Raw genomic sequence first — 24,602 nt, 5'->3', positions numbered from 1 at the left:
ACCTGGAAATGCTGGAGACAGAATCTGGGACCTTCAGTATAGAAAGCATAGCTGTCTCCTGTTTAGCCATGCGTCCTTCCAAATGAATGAAAGAGCAGCAGGAAAAGATGGCAATTGAAGGATGTGACACAAGTCGTAAAGAGCCTTGCAGAGGAATGGCCTCTTGCATAATGGAGACTTCTCCAAAAATAATGGGACAATGTACATTGAGCTCCACAACTATGAGAACTACGTTTCCCGCCTAACCTAACAAGAAAGCAGAGCACACCACCGAGAGGCTGTCAAATTTCAAATCAAGTTCCATATAGATTTTAATGCCCATATAATCATACAGAAGACTCATATGTTTGTGCTGGAAATCTCTATTACCAAACCACAGTGCATCACCATCGATACTTATATAACACGACATATAAATGTTCCTTTATTTGCTTGTTAATTAACTTGAATGCCAGTAATTTCTCCCCAGTGTAAAACAGGAAAATCTAGGACTTGGATTACACTGACAGTCAAACACACTTTCTGGCATCTCCACGTAATCGTCATTTCTATAGATTTATGTTATATACATACATAACTCACACCCCATCTCATTTTCTCACACAATTCTCATGAAGCAGCTTGTAGTAATCATCATCTTAATAATTTGGCTCAACTCAGCAAGCGAGGGAACATTTGTTGCAGACATAAGACTCCATATTGTGCTTGCCACTTCTGCCCTGGCAAAATTTGAATCTGTTTGGCGTGGGGGGGGGGAATCAGAAATAGCTTGCTAATGAAAGCTATCCTTGGTAGAATGCTAAGATACAGAGCTGGATCCTAGATGGCTCCAGATTATCTGATAAAGGGAAGATTTTTGAAAAAGAGAAGGTCATAAGAGAAGGAAATAAGACGCTGGTTTGCCTAAACAGAGCCCATAAATTTGCTCCCAAAATTACCCAGGGCTTCACTCCATCCTTTGTACCCCACACAGCCATTCCAAGCTGGGGGATGAGGAGGAGCCTGAGGTGACCCCTACTACATGTGCTTGTCTAATACAGATTGACTCTGTACATAAAATCTTAAGAATCCTTGACATCATCTAGATGTTCCCATCAAAGGGGCTAATAATATTTTCCCCCAGTTTCTCACTTGGGGGGGGGGAGGAGATGACATGGAGGTCGTCTGAAAGCCTCAGACTCAAACGAATTCAGCTGCAATAGCATTCAGCTGGGAGCAAGAGATCCCTTCTAACCTCAACACTTTCCCAATGTGAGTATTGCACATATATTGGTGGCCATGATCTACTATCACCTTGGCAACAAGGCTAGGCTGCCCAGAATTTCTTTCTCCAAGAAACAGTAGGATCTTCTATGGGAAATCTAATGGAGGATCAGGTAAGGCAAGAGGCTCTCCAGAGACTCTACAAAGGAATCTATTATTAATAATAGAGGGGAGGAAACCCTATGTTTCTACTACTGCAACTCTTTGCAAAAACAGCACACCAACCTGTTGCCTATGTTGAATTATGACACCCAGAATCCCCCAGTAGCTGGAATTCTGGGAATGGTAATCCTAACATCTTAGAAGGTATCACAGACGGAGGAAACCTGCCTACTCTTTCCTCTCCAATATTCCAAACCAAGATTTGGGTGTGTGGGTGGGGGGTCTAACATCCCCCAAACACAACATTAAACATTCTGATCCTCAAGCCCTCTCCATTATTTAGCCTATATCATCTACACAACTCAAGCTCAGTAGATATGAGGTCACACCCATCCCACACTTTCATCCAGAAAGCAGGGTCCAATACTTACTGGGTAATTCTCCCTTGGCCAGCTCAGCACTAAGCAGCTCTTTATGACTTAGACTCCAGCCGGGCCCAGGGTGAGTGGGAGTGGAAGCTGGACTCTTGGTGAAGATGCCACTGATGAACTTGAGCATTTTTCGGTCACGGGTGGAGGCCCTTCCACCCTCCCGGCCTCTCTTCAGCCCTACGGCGGCTTCTGAGGAGCAAGAACCAGATGAGGCTAAGCTGACTGGGCCATGGTTGAGGTCACTGTTGTCCAGAGTCTTGCTTTTGTTTTTGTGAGGGGACAGTTTTGCCCTGGACCCTCCTCGGGGAACAGTCTCCCCACTCCCTTTGACTGCCATCTTCATGCGGCCCTTGACTTCACTCTCCGGCCATGACAGGCGATTTGGGGTACCCCCTTTGTGGCTCCCTTTGCCGGCCTTTGGCTCTGTACCCACCTTAGCCCCCGTGGTGGTCACTGTTTTGAAAGGCTTATTTGTGGCCAAACGGAGGCGGCGATTTCCAGCAGCAGGGTGAGGAGAGGAGGCTCCCGAGTGAGAGAAGGAAGAAACACCCACACGGCTCACGGTCATTTCCATGGTCCCAGGCTCAGGACCACCCCAGCTAGCATGACTGACCAACATCCGGCGTCCAGGGGCAGCAGCACTGGAGGAGCAACTGGCAGTGGTCGGAGCAGGGATTGGCAATTCATCTCCAGGGACCTCCAAGGTTTCCGTCAACCCAGCCTTGGAGGGGATCAGAGCCACTTCTGGTTTTGGCAGCACACTAGGCATGACTGGAACCAAAACGGCTTTGGGCTTTGGAGCTACAGCTGGAGCTGATGGAATAAAAGTGCCTTCAGGCTTAGAAAGGAGAGTGGAGGAGACCGAAGGGCCGACCATCACCAGTTTGGGAGGAGCAGATGAAAAGATAATGCCCACAGGTGGTTCAGGTTTTGGGGGGATGATGGGGGCTATAGAGGGAATTGCTGGCTCAGGTTTGGGTGGCAGAACCGGGGCTATGCATGGCATAGTTGCCTCACGTTGGAACGGCACCATCGACTCAGGTTTAGGAGCCAGAGGGGGAGCAACATAGGGGGCCACTGGCTGAGATTTGGAGGTCAGCGTCATCTCGGGTTTGGGAGGCACTGCTGGTGCAACCAGCAGCACCAGTGGGTCTGGCTTGGGGGGCACAACTGGAGCCACTGAAGTTCCCAGTGCCTCAGACCTCGGCGTCATGGCTGGTGCATCCAAGCTGATGGTGGCTTTGGCCTTGGGGGCAGTTGTTGCTAATCCCAGATTTGGATCCCAAGGACTGTCTTGGCTGCTGCTGCTGCTGCTGGGTGGGGTCCAGAGAGATCCAGCTCGCCCAGGGCCATCTGGGGATGGGGATGGGCCAGGCGTCTCAGGGCATCCTGGCGACAACTGCAATAGGTAGTCAGGAGTGCTGGCGCTGCTGGTGCTGATCCAGAGCGCATCCTGCCGGTGGAAGGTGCGCTCTTGCCTCTTGATCTTGGCCACCTCCTCAGCTTCCTTGTGGCTCCTTAACCCGGAGGATTCGGCAACTGATGGAAAAGCCATAGGGCTGGAGGGGAGGCTGCTTGCTCTGCCCTCCGGCTGAGGAGCCCCATCATCATCAGCCCTTGCCTGCTCATCTTCTGGCGGTGGCTGCTGCTGCTGAGGTTGCTGCTGCTGCTGTTCCCCTTGCTGGAGCTGCTGAACGGATTCGAGCTTCACGAGGGTCAGGGAGATCAGGTAGGTCGTCCTCCGCTGCAGGGTTGCTCCTCTGCTCATGAGTGCCTGGGGGAACGGACGGCGGTGCCCACCACACCGTTAGCCAGCATCTGCCAGACCTTTCTCCTCTTGCTGCTGCTGCTGCTGCTGTTGCTGCTGCTGCTGGTTGGGTGGTTGCCACCCCCTCTGGATGGCAGCGGATGCCAGCCGCCAGCTGGAACCCTAATGCCTCCCCTGCTCTGTCCATGCACAAAGGGCAGCTCCGGAGGAATGCTGCAGCAGCCGGGGCATCTCTTCCAGACCTTATCCCTTCCTCTGCCGATCAGCTGCTTGAAGGCCTGAAGGTGAGCATCTTCCAAGCAGCCCCCTTGCCAGCGGAAGAGTCCAAGGGCCAGAAGCTGGGCAAAGGGGGTGGGGTGCTTAGCCTCTTTCCAGGAAGAAATCTCAGCCACCGGCGTGGGATGCAGCGGCTTCCGAAGAGGCAAAACAGCAGAAGGCAAAAAGGATGCCTGTTCCCGTGCAGAGAAGCTGGCGCAGGGAAGAAGAAGGGGGCAAAGGAGAATGTGAGGGAGATTAAAAATAATAATAATAATAATCACAGCTTCGTTGCAAGCAGGTCCCCTTTTGTGGTGCTGCGGCAACCTCGATAGCCCCTCAGTGCAGACCTCATAGTGCTGGCGAGTTGCCAGGATCTTTCACACTTCCCCTCCGGTCTTGTCATTTGCAGAGCTGCTACGGTGCATCCTTTGCCCGACGCCCAGCCCTCTTCTTCGTTCGGCCTCTCGGCTTGCTGTAATCCGTCCAAAGCTGAGCGTGAGGCCAGTCGGACACCTTCTTTTCGGCTCCCTCCCTCCAAAATCGCCCACCTCTGCTGCAGCAATTCCCTCCTCCCGTTTCGTTTGGGAAGGGGTGGGGGTGTCTCTGGCCCCCTCCCCTCTGGTGGTTTCTACTTTTTCTAGCGCATCTTGGCTTTTGCACGCGCTCCGTGCAGCTGCTTCTAGCGGCGCGGCTAGCGGCGAGCAGAAATGCGGAGATCGCGGCGGTGGGTGGGGGAAAAACGCGTGGAAATCATAAAAAAGCAGAGCTATGTCAGCACCAGCAGCCAACCCCTTCGCTGAGGCTGAATCCCGGAAAAAAAAAAAAAAAAAACCAACGACGAAGCTGTCCCTGTATCACGATCGCTTGCTGTTACCCGACAGTCCGGAGTTTAGAGAAAAAGAACGGGAGGAGAAGGAAAAAGGATTTAAAATAATTTTTTAAAAAAAAATTAAAAAGGGGGGGGGGAGGCGGGAGAGACGAGATCTTGAGAGTTATCACATTGAACATACACACGCCAAGAAGTGAGGGCTTTTTTTTTTTTTTTTTGCCGAGACACAAGGAAATCCCGGACTGGATCTCCCGCGCACAAGACCTTCCAAGCTCTTTTCGCTTTTCTCAGCCGCTCTTCAGACATTACACGGGGCGGGGTTCTTATTCAAGAGGGGGCATGCCTGAACCTAACACGCCCTTCCGGTGCTGGCCAAAAGGAACAGGGGGAGGGGGGGTGGCGCGGTGAGCGCAAATGTGACATCTTTTTGAGGCCCGAGGTAAATTAGCCCCGCTAATTGACTTCAGTTTGCCCCCATTGCCAAGGTCGTCAGTCAATCTCCTGCAAAGGGCTGGGAAGGCCCACATCTGGAGGTTTAGCCTCGGCTGCCTAACGCACTCATGCCCCTTGCCTGCCGTGGGATCAGTGGGGTAATAAGAGAAGGACGGGCTGCCTGTGTAGTTACAGGTGGCTAGGGAGCCCGCCCTGCTTAGCTGCCTCACTGTCTGCCCTTTCTATTGGTTTCTCACAGAAGGGACAAGTGGATGGCTCCATCAGGCAGGAGGGAGTCGGTCATCTCCATAAGGTGTCTGGAGTTAGTCGTCTAAATTGAATGCCTTTTTAATGCAGTACTGATTTAGCCACAATAAGTGTTTGGTACTACAGAGAACATCAGCTTCCTGGATATCGCCCTGGGGGGGGGGGGGAATAGTGTGTTCCCATCCATTGGGTTAGCAGGGGGTGTAGTAGTAGCAGCACCAAATCAAGTCTGCAAAAATCTCAGTGACCACTACATGATCATTGGCCCCGTTGGTCATTTGGCCAGATCTAGTAGTCTGTCAGGTGAAGAGAATTGGGACCCCATGTTAACTTCCAATTAAGCTGATTTATTGCTCATGCCTATATATACAAGAATTGAGTCAACAGTCAGCACTAAATTGGTACTAGATCATGGAATTCAGGAAGGGCAAGACTTGTATTACTTGTGGGATTGTAATGACTCCAGGCTGATTTCTCTCTTGACTCAGCCCACAGACTCTGCCTCTTTTTCTCCTACATAATCCTAAGTCTAACCATTGGAAGATGGTGGTCATTTTTTTTTGAATGCTCCAGGCATTCAACTGACCATGATCTAGAATGTGTTGCCACATTACCTCATTCAGGACATAAAGGCAAGTTGGAATGTGATTTCATAAACTGCCGCACAATTTTCCTCAACTATCTAGCAGTGTTTGTCAACCTTGACAATTTTAAGGCATGTGGACTTCAACTCCCAGAATTCCACAGCCAGCATTGCTGGCTGTGGAATTCTGGGAGTTGAAGTCCACATGCCTTAAAATTGTCAAGATTGAGAAACACTGCGAGTCTAATCTCTTGTTGGGTGGATTTTCCCAATACACTGATCCATAGATCATGTTTTATCAACAACACTGGGTAGCTCATGTGACACTAAGTTACAAATGAACAAATCACAGTTAATGTATTGTGGCAATCCAACCAGAAATTATTTGATGTCTCAATTGTATGAACCAAAGAATTGGGTTAATTCAGTTAACTATGGTTTAAAGTGGTATGCAAACAAAACCCCAAATTTTATAAATCATACTAAGATATGCTTTGCTTCATTACGGTTAAATTAAAAATTGATTTTTTAAAAAATATGGCTTTTATTTATTGTTTATTAACCATTCAGAGTATACAGAGTTATGGCCCAAAGTTGTATTGGCAGCTGTATAAATTTTCCAATCAAATAAAAATAAACTTTATTGGACTTACTAGATACATGTTACATCTATAAACGACTGCTGAATATTATAAAGACTGGGTACACAATATACCAAGTGAAATCCACACCAATTACAACTAATCCTAACCTAAGCATAACCTGTGGCTATTTCTACACACCTACAAAACAGTAGCAAGAAGTCCTTGTGGGTTGTATTTTCATAGCACATTGACTGGTTTCATGAAAAAAAGTAACATCACAAAAAAGTGAGCATTATTTTAGCTTAGCATGTTTGCATTTTGTGAACTGAGGTACACAGAAATATAGTCTTGTACTTCAGAGAATGTATTTCAGAATCATACATCTGGGTATTCCCAGATGTTTGTAACACAATCACTACAATCTAATTATTGGTCAGATAGTTTGATGGGTATTAGTCCAAAAATATGTGAAAAACAGCATTTTACCTATTCCTAGTCTAATCCAGTATTGACCTAGTTCATTAAATGTTTACAATAATCATGGTTTATAATAAGACACAATTGGTTATGTTCAATTAACTGTAAGTTAAAAACCATTTTTGATAAGTCTCAGTGACTGAATCAGCATAATCTGCTACAGCCTATGGAAAAAACTTAACATGGCTTAATGTTGTATGGGACTCAGCCGATCATTAATGCTTCTTTAGTCATAAACAAAACTGAAATGATAATAGAAGTATCTCCTTTCATTATTTTATCATGACCATAAGTATATATTACATATCTTGCCTTCTTCTCAACAGGTAGTTCAAAATTGCAAGAAGGTCAGGATAAGGAAAGTAGAAGTTTTGCAACCATAGATTTTGGCCAATTGAACCAGAGGAAAGTCAGCTTGCCATGATGCCAGCTTTGAGAACAAAGGGCTGTGGTACCATGTCAGGAGTAATCCAAAGCCTTATGTAAAAGGGCCATGTTTTTCAAAATAAGTACTAAGCAAGTAGACAAGCACATCCTTATCTCTCAAGCCCTGCTGATATACATCCATCTCCAGAATTTCTCTATGTGTTCGTCCAACCAATAATATGATGTTGCCAGAAAAAGGGGCCAATTAATGCTAATTGTATCTAAATATCCCAATTGACAGCACTATTGAAAATTATTCATACTGAAAAAGCAAGCATGCTCTACTCTGCACTGGCTGTTTCCTTTCCAAAGTGCTGACAGAGCAATTCTAGCCAATTGTACTTACATCATAATCACTACAATTCTCTACATGGATTGCAAGTTATTTCACTGGGCTGATAGGAAGCTTTCACATGGATATGTCCATATTCACATATTTGCTGCCATTGCAGAAAACACTTCCTTCCAGAAGGCTGCTTCCAGGAACAGATTTACACCTAGTGATATGGGCTTACTTTACTCTAGTCTAAACCATTGTGGTGCTCCATTTGAAAAACTGATTATCTACAGGCACATACTTGGCTGAAATCTGCTAGGGGTTATCTCTACATCAGGGCTTTTCAACCTTTTCACCCACTGTACCACTTTTAGGATATGGCAACATCTGAGTACCACCAGTCGCCTAGCAAGGTGTCAAAAACTTGATGACCAAAAAAAAAAAAAAAGTGATAAAGTACAGGTAGTCCTCGACTTACAACAGTTCGCTTAATGACTATTCAAAGTTACAATGGCACTGAAAAAAGTGCCCCCCAAGGCACAGCTGAGCAAGACACCTGCCTGCCCGCCGGTGGCGCTCTTCCTCCTGTCCGAGGTTTTCATTGTTGTGAGCATTTCTGTTGAGGATTGGCAGCAGGGGTGGGGGGGTGTTTGGTCTTTATTCCCCCCTGTCTGCTGGGTGGTTGCAGCAGGTTTTGGTCACTTCACATGACCCTGGGACACTGTGGCCGTCATAAATATGAATCAGTTGCCAAGCATCTGAATGTAAATCACAAGACCCTGGAGATGCTGCAACATTCCAGCTGATCGGCGCTTCTTCTGGGCTCAGCAGAAGCGCCAGGATCATTGCTGAGCTGTATCTGGAGCCTGGGCTGATCCTGGTGCTTCTGCTGAGCCCTGACAGCCCTGCAGCTCCAGCCATCTCTCACTCAGGCTTGTGTGGTGCTGCCACTGGTTTAGCTCATTCCCCTCCCCCTGCTACCACTTTTCTAGGATGGCCGTGTATCACCTGCCAGGTGCCAATGCACCACAGGTGGTACCCATACCACTGGTTGAAAAGCCCTGCTCTACATGGATAGAAATCCACTGGTCAGTTTGGGAGCAGGTGTGCCCCAATGTGGAATGGATTCTCCAGTTATTACTGTATGCAAAGCCATTTGTATTCATATCTCTAAAGAACTCAATAACTAGTGTGCATTCCATGTGAAAACGTTGCTAGTTTCTGGTTTTGTTTTGTTTTATTTTTGCGCAAGAGCATGGTGAGTGACCTAGGAAGCTAAAACAGCTTGGAAGTAAGAAGTAAGAATTCCTTTAACAGTGATTCAAGGGCTAGATTTATGGTAGTTAAGATCATATAATATGCTATTTTAAAAGCAAACCAATGACATTTGACTTAGCATCAAAAGATTAGATTCACATTAACATTTTAAACCACAGTTTCACTTAATGACACTGACAAAACGTGTCCTTTTCTTGTCTGATTCCTTTTACTGGATGTGTCCGGATCTTTTTGCCAGTCTGAAAAACAGCATGCTTTCATCTTGTATATTGTGAAATATGAAGACTAAAATGTTAATTTTAAAAGAATGCCTTCCTATTTATATGAGAATCATTGTTAAATGGAATGCCACATTAGGGTTTTTTGATATGCTGGATGTTATATTTTGATAAAAAGATTTTTAAAAATCAAACATTATTCCCATTTTGCTCCTCATCTATTCAAAATTTGTCACTCATATATCCTTGCCAAAGTGATGAGACATTCTATAGCTGGATTAAAACAGAAGAAAAAGGCAATAATTTGAATAGAAATGAATCGCTTCCCAACTATAGTGCCTTATGACCATTTTTCATAGGTGCCACATTTCCAGCATCCCCATGGTCACATGATCAAAATTCTGTTGCTTGACAACTGGTTCATATTTATGGTGGTTACTCTGTCCCAAGATCATGTGATACCCTTTTGCGACCTTTTGACAAGCAAATTCAGTGGGGAAGCCAGTTTCACTTAACAACCGGGTTACTAATAAGCAGTGATTCACTTAACAACTGAGGCAAGAAAGGTTGTAAAATGAGACAAAGTTCGCTTAACAAATGTCTCATTTAACAACAGAAATTTGGGGCTCAGTTGTGGTCGTAAGTCAAATACTACTTGTATTCTTCCAGTTAACAGGGAATATTACATATGGCATAATGCTGAGGGCTGTTAATTCAATCCACTCTTTCCTTTTCTAACTAGGAAGTGTTATGTGAAAATTCTGATTATCCGAGGGCACGATGGGTGGGCAGATGCAAATATTTATGGGCCCATCTGATGCTGACCATAGCATATGGCTTGGAATTTAAGAAGAACAAATGCTAAAGAGTATTAATTAATTATTGAAATTAAATATATATTGGGTATGAAACAAAGAGAATGGGTAAAAACGGGTTAGATCTGAATAAAGCTGTTGGTGTTATGGAACAGAGTTGATGAATATACAAGAAAGAGAAGGTGTAAATTTAGTTACAAATTAAAAAATCAAAAATGTACATGAGAGAGAGCATAAACTGATATAATTTAGGTTGCTATGAATTCAGGTGAATCTAGGGATCCAGAGGTTGATGATAGTTGCAGTTTACAGCTCAGCAAATTGTGCTAATATAAGGACCAGAGACTGGAAATTGCAGAACATTTTTTGACTGCATGTAATCCAAGAGAAAAAAAAATATTCTGTTAAGTGGTATGAATGGAGGCTGGGAACAAGGCTAGAGAGTATAGAAAGAATGACTGGGATATTCAAAAGCTCCAGAATGAATAAGAATAGTGACTGATGAATATTTGCTTAGAAGAAAGTCTGTTAATTTCAAATATATGGTGTAAGCACAAGTCTATTCAGGCAGACAGACCGAGAAGAACTAAATATTATAAGGATGTTGAGCAGCTCTGAAGATGAGACAGACATTTTCTAGTAGTATGGAGAATCGGTTTTTAGAAAAAAAGTATCTTTTAGAAAAAAGATTTGGAAAAAGCAAAAAGTGAAACCTTGAGCAAAACTAGAATAAATACAGAAAAAAACCTATGAGAAATAATTAGATTCTTAAATATATTTATGGATCAATGTATATATAAACTGAATGATTTGCAGGGAACATTAGATAGATTGTCTGATGCAACAAGAAATACATGAATACCAAGATAATTGTGTCAGGGAAAATGGAGCAACCAATAGTAAATTCTACATATATGGTAAAATTAGAGCTAGCAGATGCATTTGTGTATTATATTTATCTGTGTTGGGAGGGGAAAAAATGAAGACATTTTAAGACCTGCTGATGTTGCAAGCAAGATAATGTATGATTTATTGTGAGAAATAAATGTTTGTTGAAAAAGCAAAAATGACTTTATAGTGGAGAGTTCTTCTGTCCATTTTATTATAAGGAGTTGAGAGCAGGGATGTGGCAAAAAAAATGTCAAAAATAAATAGATGATGAGTGAATGGAGACTGAATGAAAAATGAGTGGCCAGAATGAAAGAATTACGTTGAAGGGGCTTGATATACGGAGAGAATGAATGAGAATCAAATTGCAAAACAAATTTATGAAGAGTGAGCGAATGAGTTGAGAGAAGGTGGAAGCCTGGGAAAATTGTGGTTGAGATGAATCGATGAGACTCTCAAAGAGAAAGAAAGAGAAGAGAAAGAGAAATAAAGAACAAAAGACAACATATGAAGCAAGCAGTGTTAGGTGTGATGGAAATAAGGATAGTTTGCAAATTATAGTGAGCTATAATGAATGGTCTTGGTATAAATAATTATTTTCTTCATTTTTCTTATCTCCTGCCTATAATTTATGTTGCCTACTATTTCTCACTCCTTTTCTGCAAATTGCGCAGCATCTTCCTTTAGTGACTGTTCACACTTAACAATGGAGATGAAAAAGTAACTGAAAACCAACTTACTTTTTTTTTTATAGATAGCCTTCAAAAAGACTATCTTTTTGAATATCTTTTTTATGGTCAGCATAAAGCAAAGCAATAAGATCCTAAGCACAGTTGCAGCTTCACTTAGAAACTGCTTTGCTTAATGACTGAGTTGCCTGTCCTCATTGTTGTTAAACAAGGACTACCTGTAAGGTGATGAAAATACAAATTAGGTCCTGTCTGCCCAACAAGTAGAGAAAGAAAGCTTAGATAATGAGAGTGTGTGCAGCACCACACTTTTAAATCTTGCCCCCATTGCAGGCAAGATTCAAATATCATTTGAACTCAGGGCTGCAATCTGAAGATTCTTTCTGCAACAAAAAACCCTATACTGCCTTGAAATTCCCATTACTTAATCCTTCTCCTTCCTGTGTTTGCTCTGTTCTCAGTCACCCCGCCTCTTCAAGACAGTGAGTGACAAACATACCCTGAGACTGCCCTTCGACAGTATTGGAAGAAGGGAGAAAACATAAAACATTCTTACAGCTAAGGGTGATTTAAGTAATATTTTACCCATGGGTTATGGTTAAACTGAAGGTAATGTCATGGAGCCACGGCGTTGTCAGAACATGTTCCGGCCATGGTTAGATGCAAGGGGAGAAAGGCCTTATGGAGTACACAGGCAGATAAGTATAACAATATTTAGCTGATGGAATATCAAGACGCCAACAATTTTTGAAAACTGCTCAGAGTCTAGGTCAAATCACAAGAATTGTAGACTTACATAGAAAGCTGTCTGCCCCATGAATTCCACTCAGCTGATACAGAAATATTACTGTCTGCCTTGGTGTAGCAAGAAGCAAGCTAGCCCTTTGTTAGATGATTACCATGGTTACACAATGCACAAGATGCTTGAGACCCACTGTCAGAATCTCCAGCCAGATCCACATCTCAATAGATGAAAACTAATCCAAGAGAGAAGCAACCTAGAACTAAGAAGAAATTTCCTGACACTTAGAAAAATTAATCAGTGGAACAACCTGCCTCCAGAAGTTATGAATCCTCCAATACTGGAGGTTTTTACGAAGAGATTGGACAGCCATTTGTCTGAAATGATATAGGGCAGAGGTGGCGAACCTATGGCACGGGTGCCAGAGACGGCGCTCAGAGCCCTCTCTGTGGGCACATGCACTGTCGCCCCAGTCCTAGGCCTTCAACTGGGTTTTATAAAACCTTTTGGCTTTAGGCCTCCGCCGCTGTGTGCAAAAAAAAAAAAAGGTTCAATCAATCAGTCACTTTCAACTTCTCACGAAAAAAAAAAGATCTTGCAAAGTTGGAATTGATTGATTGAACTTTTTAATCCCACCCAGTCTGCCATTACCACTGCAGCCACGCCCACCCAATGGGCCACACCCACCCAATGGGCCACACCCACCCAATGGGCCACACCCACCCGGCACCTGACGATGAATAAGTGGGTTTTGGGTTGCAGTTTGGTCTCTAAAAGGTTTGCCATCACTGGTATAGGGTTTCCTGCCTGAGCAGGGAGTTGGACTAGAAGACCTCCAAGGTTCCTTCCAACTCAGTTATTCTGTTATTCTTTATACCTATTCAACTATGTGAAGGAGCAGATAACCATTAGACCTGTGAAGATGAATTGATGAGAGAATGTGCAGTTGTTCAAAGCCTACTCAATATCTTCTGGGGTTCAGCTGCTTCTGACTTTCAATGAACAGCTGTAGGATACTTTGCTCTCACTTAATGATCTACTCAGGTCTCATTGTCAAACATACTGCTCTTTCTTCACCCCTTATGCCATCCCAAGTACTACAGTACTATTGGCTATGATAGAAACAGGCAGTACTAGACATTTTTTCCCCAAGCTACTCAATCTCTTTCTAGATTATATTATAGTTTTTTAAAAAATGAGCAGAACCACATGTGTAATTTTCACCCTTGATTAGACACTTAGGAAAGTCACCCATAAAGCACATCCTCTATGTCACACCTTAGACCTCACTGCCTTTGGAAAAGCTCCCCCTTTTTTCCTTTATAGAAGAAAATGAATGGAGGGAAAAGTTAATGTGACACTTCAGACCCAATCCTTTCAATCTGTCATAAACAGCAATAGCAATTATACTTATATACTGCTCCATAGTGCTTCACAGCCCCCTCTAAGTGGTTTACAGAGTCAGCCTATGGCCCCCAACAATCTGGATCCTCATTTTACTGATTTCGGAGAGATGGAAGGCTGTGTCAACCTTGAGCTGGTCAGGATCAAACTCTGTGGGCAGAGTTTGCCTCCAATATTGCATTCTAACCACTGCACCACCCCCACACCACTTAAGTGCAGCTAGGGCAGTGGTTCTCAACCTGTGGGTTGGGACCCCATTTGGGGTCGAATGACCATTTCACGGGCGTCGCCAAACAACGCAGTCCGCCATTTCCCCCCCCCCCTTTTCCTTAGCTGTACTACTACCTTTTATTCTATTGGCTTTTGAAAGCCAATAGAATAGACTCTATTGAATTGTCCAGGCTGTCTCTGCCCTGCTGAGCCCGCCAAAAGTCCCATTCTGCAAACGGTGCTGCAAGTTGTCTGCAGCGAAGGCGAGCTGTCTGGAAGCTTCCACCCCTTCCTGCTCAGCAACTACTAAAAATGTAAGTAAAAGAGGGCCAGGGGTGGGAGGTGGGAGGCCGGCAGGTGCAGGGAGGGTTGCTGGTGCACGTGGGGCCCGGGGGGTGCCTTACCTCCCTTGGGCTGGGCCAGCTGGTGGCCCAGCCGGTGGTCGGCCTGCGCCATCTCTGCCGCTTGCCAGCTACGCCTTGGCCGGCACAGGGGGCGGCACCACGCATGTGCGGCGCTCCCGGGCAGGGAAAGTCCTCAACTTGCGACTGGTTGGGTAGTCCTCGACTTACGACCGGTTGGGGGGTCACGGCATTAAAAAGGTTGAGAATCACTGAGCTAGGGTGTTCTGCTTTTGTTGTTCTGCCACAGATTTGTAATTTGTTCAAATCAATCGGTGTTCTGCTACTCATTGCCTCTTGATCTTGGTTTTCCTTTAGGCCCTCCAGGTCTGGATCTGACTCTTTATATATCTAAATTAAATAAGTCAATTCACTGACTCTTTCTCTTTCTCAAGCAACCAATTGCTCCATACAAACTACACTAGAATTAGCTTTAAGCAGCTCTTCCTGTTTTACCACAAGTCAGATTTTTAGAAGACTTTTTTTTTTTTGCTGCTAACTGGAACCTTTCAAAACCCCGTGCAATTGTGATTACAGATGGAATTATTAAACCCGAGAGCAGAAACCTGTTTCCTATTTTAAATCCTAAAAATGAATAAATAACCACACCGCAAAGAACATCCTGCCAATCATGCATTGTCCTGGACATTTCCACCACTTATAACTTTGTTAAATCCAGCCGTCTTTCTAAATTGGAGAAGCTAACAAATATATGCATTAGATTTTTAATAAAAATCCTAGATTTTGTTGTTATAGCAACCAAAGCTGTGAAAATATAGGGAAACAGCAGGAATAATTAAACCAAGCGGTGAAATCAACATTAATGGGAAGAGTAAAAGGTACTCACATCATCAAAGACAGAGACTGACTATATGGGGAGATGATACGTGGGAAGCCTGGAAAGACAGTGAATGTCCCCAAACAAAAGACAAAAATAGGCCTATCAAATAGATCGTAGCACAGCTATGAAGCCAGCTACAAAAGCAAAGAATCTTGTGCCTTTATGTGACAAAAGAACTATAGCAACAGAAATACAGACCTTAGGAAGTCTGAAGAAGCAAACACCTCTTACCCAGAGAACAGGTGACACTGAAACTATGCTGGGTTGACTTAACCTGTAAAATCATAGCTTACTACGATGTACTGAATAAGCTACAATGCCTGGGCTCACACAGTATGCAAGCCAATTCTCATTCCTAAACATATTATAGTTAGCATAATAAATTGAATCTATGATCTAATTCAGGGGTAGGCAACCTTGGCTCTTTTATAACTTGTGGACTTCAACTCCCAGAATTCCTGAGTCAGCATGGCTCAGCTTGGAAATCTCTCCTTTTCCCCTCAACATGGCTGGCTCAGGAATTCTGGGAGTTGAAGTCCACGAGTCATAAAAGAGCCAAGGTTGCCTATTCCTGATTTAATTCATACATCCTGCTAAGGAATAGTTTATTTAATTGAATAAATCATAGTTGGTTGGATCCACACAAGACTCCAAGAATAAACAAACCTTAAAACCAAAATGTCTGTGTTCATGTATGCCAAAATGAAATTTGATTTTTATGATCATTTAATGCAAAGTTAGCTGATGTCATTAAGACGTTGGGACTTATTAATTCTAAAAGGGAAAAAAAAAAAGAATGAATGAGTCTATGTACAACAGCCTGCAGCTGAACACTACTGACTAGTAAAATTAGGATGATTTATGGGGATCCGTTCTAACAAAGCTAACCGATGCTAACCTGCATGGGCAACCTTTTAAATTCTGTAAACAATATGCAGTGTAGGAATCAGACGTGCGTGTAAATACAAGCATACTTGAACATGTAACGATCATGCTGTCAATATTTCTGTTTCCCAGATGATTGGTGATCTTCTGAGAACGTGAGAATGCACTTTAGTACAGTAGCAATTATACTACTGTAGTGCTATAATGCTAACCCACTCCCCTGTGGTCCCGCTTTCCAAAGATTTGGCTGTCTACAGGAGAGTGCTGTTTTGCTAGAGTAAAAAGTGCTTTTCCCCACCCCATCCCTGTTATCTTTGCAACAGGCCTTCAAAGAGCTTGGCTGACAAGTTTCCAGGCTAGGGAGGAGATAAAGGGCAGGCTGAACAGAAGGGGGCTGAGCCAGAGAGAGAGGTCACAGGATATCCCACTGTACAGTAATGGAACAAATCCAATTTCAATTGTCTTAGCTCCTAACACTTTTCATACACAGGTAACAAAATAAGCATTTCTCCTGCTTATTTGGAGCTAGAGAAGCAATAGGGAAGCCACTGTTGATATTTATTGATTCCTACTTTCTACCATACAAGAGAATTCAGACCTCTTAACTCTCTTCTAGTCAACTGTGTTCTTTTGACCAGAATCACAGATATGTAGACTGAGTGTAGTTGCTAAGTAACCACATTGCCTGCTCACTATTGGGCGGCGGGAATAATTTGGTAGTGGTGGGGAGCAGAGTGAAGTTAAGAAGGCTTTTGGGTTTCTCTTACCCAGATATCCCAAGAACAAAAGCCATGGCTTGGGCCATTGTTTCCAATAGTATTCCACTGCTGTTTCTCCTCTTGAGTTACTTATTCCTCTCTTGCACTTCAACATCAACAAAGTACTTCATGCAGAACTAAGAAATGTTGCTGTTGCAAAAGCTCACATCCTGTAAAGGTGGGACAAGTCAGGCAAGAAGGCCAGAAAAAAGTCAAAGGAAACAGCCAAAGAAATGTAACTGCAAATTGTTATTTACCAGACTTTATAAATGTGATAAACTATAAATAACAAAAATTTTAACAATGGTGTCCCTAGCTGCAGAAGTCTTTAAAACATCTGTTTAAAAACTCAGGAATCTTCCTCACATCCACATTACAGTGCATTCCTCCACTCCAGGGGTCTTCAAACTTGGCCCTTTTATGACTTGTGGACTTCAACTCCCAGAATTCCTCAGCCAGCATGCCTGGCTGAGGAATTCTGGGAGTTGAAGTCCACAAGTCATAAAAGAGCCAAGTTAGAAGACCCTTGCTCCACTCCTTGACTCAACGGGAAAATGTGCCAATAAAAGTTGTGTTGTCCTGACAACCATGTTGTAATCAGTCTCAATTACAATGCTCAGTAACAAGGTGAGAGAGTCTATCCTTATAGCTTTATTGTGGGAGATTTTAAAGACAGAGATCAGTAGAGTCCCCAGGCTTTGCTTCCCTTCACAGCCAGTGTCAGCTGCCAATAGGAAATCACTCTCCTTAAGTGCGCAGGATAGCTTGGATGAGCGTAACCAACTTTCAAGTTGTCCAATTGACAGGATGTCCATGCAGGGATACTCTACACTCATCCCTTGTCATTTGGGCTATTTCTGAACATACATCTAGTCTTCTCGGAGATCAGTAGACCTGTGTCTAAAAGTAGTCTTGCTGGCAGGTCAGTAGAGCAGATGAAGGGAAAGGAATGAAGAGGGAGGAGCTCCCACAGAACACTGAGAAAGCTCCACCCCCTATAACCTGACCCATCCTCTATTCCACCAACTTGTCATTTGGGTCATTTTTTTTCGTTTACCATTCTTCCCAAAGATTGGTAAACAGGTTTATCATTCTTCTTGTTCTTTGGACTAGAATAGAATATTTTTTAGAATGGAATGGAATGGAACGAAACAGAATAATATTAAGAATAATATAGACTAATAAGGAAATCTGGCAGAACTATTGTCAATTTCATCCCAATGTAAAAATACCCCAAGTTAACAAGTGCTGTAGAAAAAGTTTATTAATACTAACTAAGGATAGAACCAGCAATTCATTTCTTTCCCAGTTTAAATTAATTAGCAATTCATTTTTCATTTATGAACACATTCCCTGATCTTTTGAGTTGTTACTGAATGTATTTAATAACAGCTTTAGAAGTCCTCTGAGACCCGTATATACCATTGTATATATGAAGAAGTTGCATAATGATTGGACAGTGTTTTGTAAAGCATAGGTCAGTGGTGGCGAACCTATGGCACGGGTGCCAGAGGCATCACTTGGAGCCCTCTCTGTGGGCACACGTGCCATTGCCCCAGCCTTGCCTCCCCCGCGTTCTCCAGCAGCCCCGCTGAAGGAGATTCGCCCTGAGCGTGGCCCACGCAGAGCAGCGCAGCCAAGGACATGGCAGCCAGGCAACATAGACAAAACTCTGCCCTCACACCCCATTGTGCACAGCTGATGCTGCAGAGGGTGTGACCGCCATAGCGCTGCTGGGCTGCCTGGGCGATCTGCAGTGGGCCCTGGAGGCGGTGAGTGGCCCTGCGGGCAGGCGGGATGAGGGATGGGGTGGCGGAGTGGGGGCGGGACAGGGGGTGGAGTGGGGGCGGGGCCAGTTTTTGGGCACTCAGTCTCTAAAAGGTTTGCCATCACTGGCATAGGTCATGCATGCCACATGAAGGTGTCTCTATAGAGACCAGTGTGGTTTTTCCTGCAGTTCAAACCAGTCTAGCCTTAGGCAGTGCCTAAGAATGGGGAGGAGGGGAGGAGGCATGCCTGAAGTGTTCAATCAGCATATAGCAACTTAACATATGCCAACCCTTGGCTGTGTCATCGCTATGTTCATGCACAAGGTTCCACAAATCATTTGTATAAAAACGCATGTTAGGAGAAGATGGAAAGCACTGCTGAAAAAACTAAGGACTGTCTCCACAGCAGACTGGGTATGAAATAAAGGCTATATCGTGAAAATGTGCTCTCTAAAAACTGCTACTAGACTAGAGTATCTCCAAGTCATGGCTCGCAAGTAGTACAAAGGTGAAAAGATTTATACGATCAGAAGAGTACAGCAGGCAGTGAAAAACAGCCTCAGAAGCCTTGTTCCTGCATTCTTCAATTAGTACAGTAACAGCAAGGAATCACACCAAGAAAGTGTAAATAAAAAGGTAGTTTCTCTTTATAGCCTTAAAATGTATATGTGCTCAGCACTATCATCACCTAGCAACAAGATGTAACTAAGGAAGTTTGTGAGAGCTTCAAGTTATATGCAGACAAGATCTAGCATATTCATATTGTGCGTATTGATTTCAGTCTGCTTGCCTTCCCAAAGAACATTTTAAAACCCTATTCATTTTACATTGAATATATTGATTTTATCTCCCAAAATCATAAACTATAAGATTCAGATTAGATTCATAAATCTAACTGACCCATCATTTGTTTCAATCACAGTTTGCGGTAGTGGCTGGACGCATACATTGGGTCAAGCCACTAACAAGTAATATTCCGCTTGGTCCAAATATAAGGATTCAGCTTCAGATTATTCAAATATTCTGGTGACATTTCTCTAATATATTTATTCATGCATTTAAAGATGCATATGCTACAATGGCCATGTTTACTCACTGTGCTAGATAATGGTTTGCTTAACCACATTTTAATAATTTAATCCACTTGCTGGATTCATACAACATAACCATAAGCAAATACATTAACTGGGTTCAACATTGGGAAACCACATTTTACCTCAGGAATGATAAGACTCAGACAATGGGTTAGGGTCCTAAACGAATCCAGTCACTGAATAAACACAAATGTCTTGTAAATTATGTACTAATAGTCATAGGTTCACATAGACCACAGGTCGGCAACCTGTGGCTCCAGAGCCACATGCGGCTCTTTGAGCCTTCCCCGGTGGCTCCCAGCCTCCTCTGCCTTTGCAGATGCCTACCCCGAAGGTTGTTGGACAACAGCTTGAAGCTTGCCAGGTGAGCAGCAGATAGGAGGGGGGGGGAGAGAAAGAGAGAGAGAGAAAGAGAGAGAGGGAGAGAGAGAGAGTGGGGGAAGAGGAGTGGCAGACCAAGGGCAGATAGAGAGGGAGGGAGAGAGAAACCCTTTTGACATCTAAAATGAAGATAACACTGCATATATCCTTTTTTTACCTGTGTGTGTATGTAATTTTATTCTCTTAAAGCATTCTCTTGGTGATCATTGTTTTAATAGTATGGATATTCCCAAGAGTCATATTTTTACTTTTATTTTTAATGTGTATATGTGTGTGTGTGTCTGTGTGTGTGTGTATACACACACATACACACACACACACACATACACATACACACACCTATAATAAAGATAAAAAAGGATATATGCAGTGTTATCTTCATTTTAGATATCAGAAGGGTTTTGCGGCTCCCAGTGTTTTGTTTTTGGTGGGAAATGGGTCCAAGTGGCTCTTTGAGTGTTTTGGGTTACCTACCCCTGACATAGACACAGCTAGTTTTTAAAGTACTACCTGCACTTTTGGAGAAAAAAGACTGATTTTCACCGTGCCAAAATGTGGTTTGCTACTTGTGGCTTAGCATGTGAATGCAATCACGGTTTGTTTTAATGCATTGTGTGGGAACAGCCAGTTATAGTTTATTTAATCAATCATGACTGAATATGTCATGAACGCAGCATTACCGTTGAAACCCCTCAGCGAGCTACAATACTCAGCCTCTTTTAGGGTCTGCAAAACCCCCAAAAGTTGGTTAGCTGAATAAACCTTAAAAACTGTACTGCAAACACAGGCCTTGTGTGCTTCAAAGAATCAGGAAAATATATTCTGTCTGCTAACACATCAGGCTCAGGAATAGGGAAATAAATATTTCAGTGCACCATTGACCACCCACCAGCTCTTCTGGGCTTTCATTGTTGTAAACAGAAATATTACTTTTTTCCACTTTAGATGACATCACAAGTCAGAAATAAATCAGCTCAGCAGCTGAACATGGATGATAGTGTGAGAATGCAGAGGTGTACAGCTGATTCTGGAATGGTGTAAATAGCTCAATGTGTATTCTCCATGTGCTACAGCTGCAGCATGAGCTGCTGAAATTTCTAAGAAGCTTTCTCCAAGTGCATTTTTCTAACCAAACTGGAAGCATTCCGCAGAGAACATTACAGCATTAGGTAAGTAAAGCATATTTCACAAAATGAGCAAGCACAGATTGCCCAACAGTTAGACTTTGCCATTTGAATAGCTGGTGCCAAAACGGATTTTTTTACTTTCTCATCAGACATATATATGTAATAAAATATACAAAAATTGTTTTGTCAGGCAATTTTTCTAGCAAAAGTATCAATGAATCATTCAAATCAACTCTCCTTATAGGATCAGGTACAAGTACCTCTTTTAGAATGGTTTTTTTTTTTTTTTTTGCTTCATATACACTGGAAACATCCTTGGAATTTGATGCTTACAATTGATCCATTGATATCCAGCTTTCTGACTAGCTGCAATCGAGCAAATTTCGAATCTGCCTTCTGAAGGTTTTCCTCAATAATATTGACAGATACCATAGTACACCAATTTTCTTCTAAAAACGATTGATAGTGTAATGCAATGTGCCAACAGGTGCCCACATAGTGCATCATGGCCAGGGACAGAAATCTGCCACCCAAAATTATTTTGCACACCACCCAAGATTCCTTTTCAAATGTTCCACTTCCTCTGCAAACTTTTTTTTTAGCTATTGCTGTCTCCTAAATTTTCTTCTGTCTTTGGTTGTGCCCTGGAAAGGAGATATCCTTGCCAAGGCTTTTGCCTCTGGAAAGGACTGGAAGACTGGAAAAGACAAGGGAAAGGGAGATGCATAGGATCAGACCAGAAGCGTTATCCTCTGATGGTGATACACACTACAGGAGCCAACAGGTCACTGGATTCAGGGATCCTGTTCTGTGGATTGGAGATTCCTCCCACTGAAGCAACATATTAAAGTTCTTAAATCAGGGCTCTTCACACTTGGCCCTTTTATGACTTGTGGATTTCAACTCCCAGAATTCCTCAGCCAGCATGCCTGACTGAGGAATTCTGGGAGTTGAAATCCACAAGTCATAAAAGGGCCAAGTTTGAAGACCCCTGCAAAGCCATAGTATGAAAGCATGCAGAACACAGTTTGAATATACCTATATTTGCTAGCCTCCTTTCCTAAATTCCATATTGATTACCAGTTCCTTTTATTTGGTGAAGCCTGAATGAAACAGATCATTGTCATCATCATCAATGGTGAGTTATGAAGTAACATTTAAGGGCTTCCGGAAAGAATTCTTTAAAGTGTACAACTCATACTTAACCATTGAACTGCAGCATCTTTGAAGATTTAAATTGATTCACTATAGGAAGAAAATGTTTTCACTAAGATTTTTTTTCCCCTATTGGTACTTTTCCCAGATAGAGATTGATCAGGAAATATCATTGTTTTTTTTTTAATTATTAATTTCCTCAGTGTCCCTGCTTCCACAACATCCATAACTGAAGGCTTTTCTCCACATCACCGGTGAAGGCATATCTCTTTGAAAACTGCCACCCTCACACAAGGATGAGAATGGTTGTTATTACTGCCAGAGGCAGCAATGCAGTCAAGAACAGATGTAGTGGAGAGCAGTGTGTGTGTGTGTGTGTGTGTGTGTGTGTGTGTGTGTGTGTGTGTGTGTGTGTGAGAAGTATCCCTTCTTGGAGAAGAGAAAAAACTAGCCACTTTTTTTCCCCCTCTATAGCAAATCTCTCTGTCTGCTGAGTAGGAGAAAAATCTATGGAGACGGGAATCACTTGGTAGGAAATGGCAGTGGAAGTTACTACAGAGTTAGGAAAAGCAATCTCATGGAATCTCTATTTCTCCCAAAGAAAATTAAAGAGTCCTGTTGTTAGGCAGATTCTGCTCTCCCTGGCAACTCAAACAGAAATGGTCACAGAGGCACTGGGCCTAGAATTGGATGGGAGAGGGAGGTCCTACAGCAAACAAGTTGGAGCCTTGCAAGTCACCAACCTGTCTTAGGCACCTACTCTGTCAGAATTGTTGCATAACAGGTTGTTTTGTGTTTTTCAATGGAAACCATCAGTTTCTTGCTAGATGTCCTTGATCCAGCTTCAACTGGCTGGTACCAAGATGGAGGATCTGTTGTGAGGACACTTCAATGTCTTATGGAGAGGTAGTTGGAGAACCACGGCTCCGTTCTTAAGCCTTTCCCAATCACATGACTCAGGTATTGCTGTCATTAAAGGATTGGAAAGAATTCTAGAAGTCCAAAAACAATCAATTGACAGGGTGGAATAGAATAGAATAGAATAGAATAGAATAGAATAGAATAGAATAGAATAGAATAGAATAGAATAGAATAGAATAGAATAACAGAGTTGGAAGGGTCCAACCCGCTGCTGAGGCTGGAAACCCTATACCAATTCAGACAAATGGTTGTCTAATCTCTTGTTAATAACTTCCAGTGTTGGAGCATTCACAACTTCTGGAGGCAGGTTGTTCCACTGAGAGATTGTTCTAACTGTCAGGAATTTTTTTCTTAGTTCTAGATTGTTTTTTTCCTTGATTAGTTTCGATCCATTGCTTCTTGTCCTGCCTTCAGATGTTTTGGAGAATAGCTTGACTCCCTCTTCTTTGTGGCAACCCTTGAGATATTGGAACACTGCTATCATGTCACCCCTAGTCCTTCTTTTCATTAAACTAGACATACCCAATTCCAGCAACTGTTCTTTATATGTTTTAGCCTCCAGTTCCCTGGTCATCTTTGTTGGTCTTCTCTGCCCTCTTTCCAGAATCTCAAAATCTTATTTACATTGTGGTAACCAAAACTGAATGCAGTATTCCAAGTGTGGTCTTATCAAGGCATTATAAAGTGGTATTAACACTTCATGTGATCTTGATTCTATCCCTCTGTTAATGCAGCCTAGCACTGTGTTGGCTTTTTTGGCAGCTGCAGTACACTGCTAACTCATATTTACCATATATGCTGGCGTATAAGGTGACTTCCGCAAGCGCTAAAATCGGCGCCAAAGATGGGGGTCATCTTATACGCCGAGTCGTCTTATATGCTGGAAATACTGGTAGTTTCCGGCGTATAAGACGACATTCTAGGAATGCGGCTCGGTGACAAAGACAGGGGTTGTCTTATACGCCGGGTCACCTTGTACGCCGGCATATACGGTAAATGATTATCCACTAGGACTCCGAGATCTCTCTCACAGCTACTACTATTGAGCCAGGAACCACCTATACTGTACCTGTGCATTTGTTTTTTCTTGCCTAAATGTAGAACCTTACTTTTTCACCATTGAATTTCATTTTATTAGATAGCGCCCAACATTCAAGTCTGTCAAAATCCTTCTGTATCTTAAGCCTATCTTCTAGAGTGTTGGCTATTCCTGCCAGCTTGGTGTCATCTGCAAATTTGATGAGTTCCCCATCTATCCCCTCATCCAAATCATTGATGAAGATGTTGAAGAGTACTGGGCCTAAAACAGAACCTTGGGGTACCCCTCTA

General features: G+C 43.1%; 1 protein-coding gene across 5 annotated transcripts in view; it reads right to left on the bottom strand.

Annotated features, from left to right (window-relative positions):
- AGAP2 (ArfGAP with GTPase domain, ankyrin repeat and PH domain 2) overlaps positions 1 to 24,602 on the bottom strand; it is a 173,929-nt gene that overhangs the window by 92,014 nt on the left and 57,313 nt on the right. For 3 of the 5 annotated variants that reach the window (XM_039347736.1, XM_039347739.1, XM_039347737.1), the window contains exon 1: positions 1,797 to 4,594. The exons of the other annotated variants lie outside the window; for them this stretch is intronic. In XM_039347736.1, the coding sequence (XP_039203670.1) occupies positions 1,797 to 3,564 (1,768 nt within the window). In that variant the 5' untranslated portion in view covers positions 3,565 to 4,594. Of the gene's footprint in view, positions 1 to 1,796; positions 4,595 to 24,602 lie in introns of those variants that run through there. 5 annotated transcript variants of the gene reach the window in all.

This window comes from Crotalus tigris, unplaced genomic scaffold (assembly GCF_016545835.1).
Source record: "Crotalus tigris isolate CLP2741 ecotype Arizona unplaced genomic scaffold, ASM1654583v1 scf7180000018101.4720394464:4744507, whole genome shotgun sequence".
Taxonomy (NCBI): domain Eukaryota; kingdom Metazoa; phylum Chordata; class Lepidosauria; order Squamata; family Viperidae; genus Crotalus; species Crotalus tigris.
The sequence above is the reverse complement of the archived record's forward strand: the minus strand, read 5'-3'. Positions and strand labels throughout refer to the sequence as shown.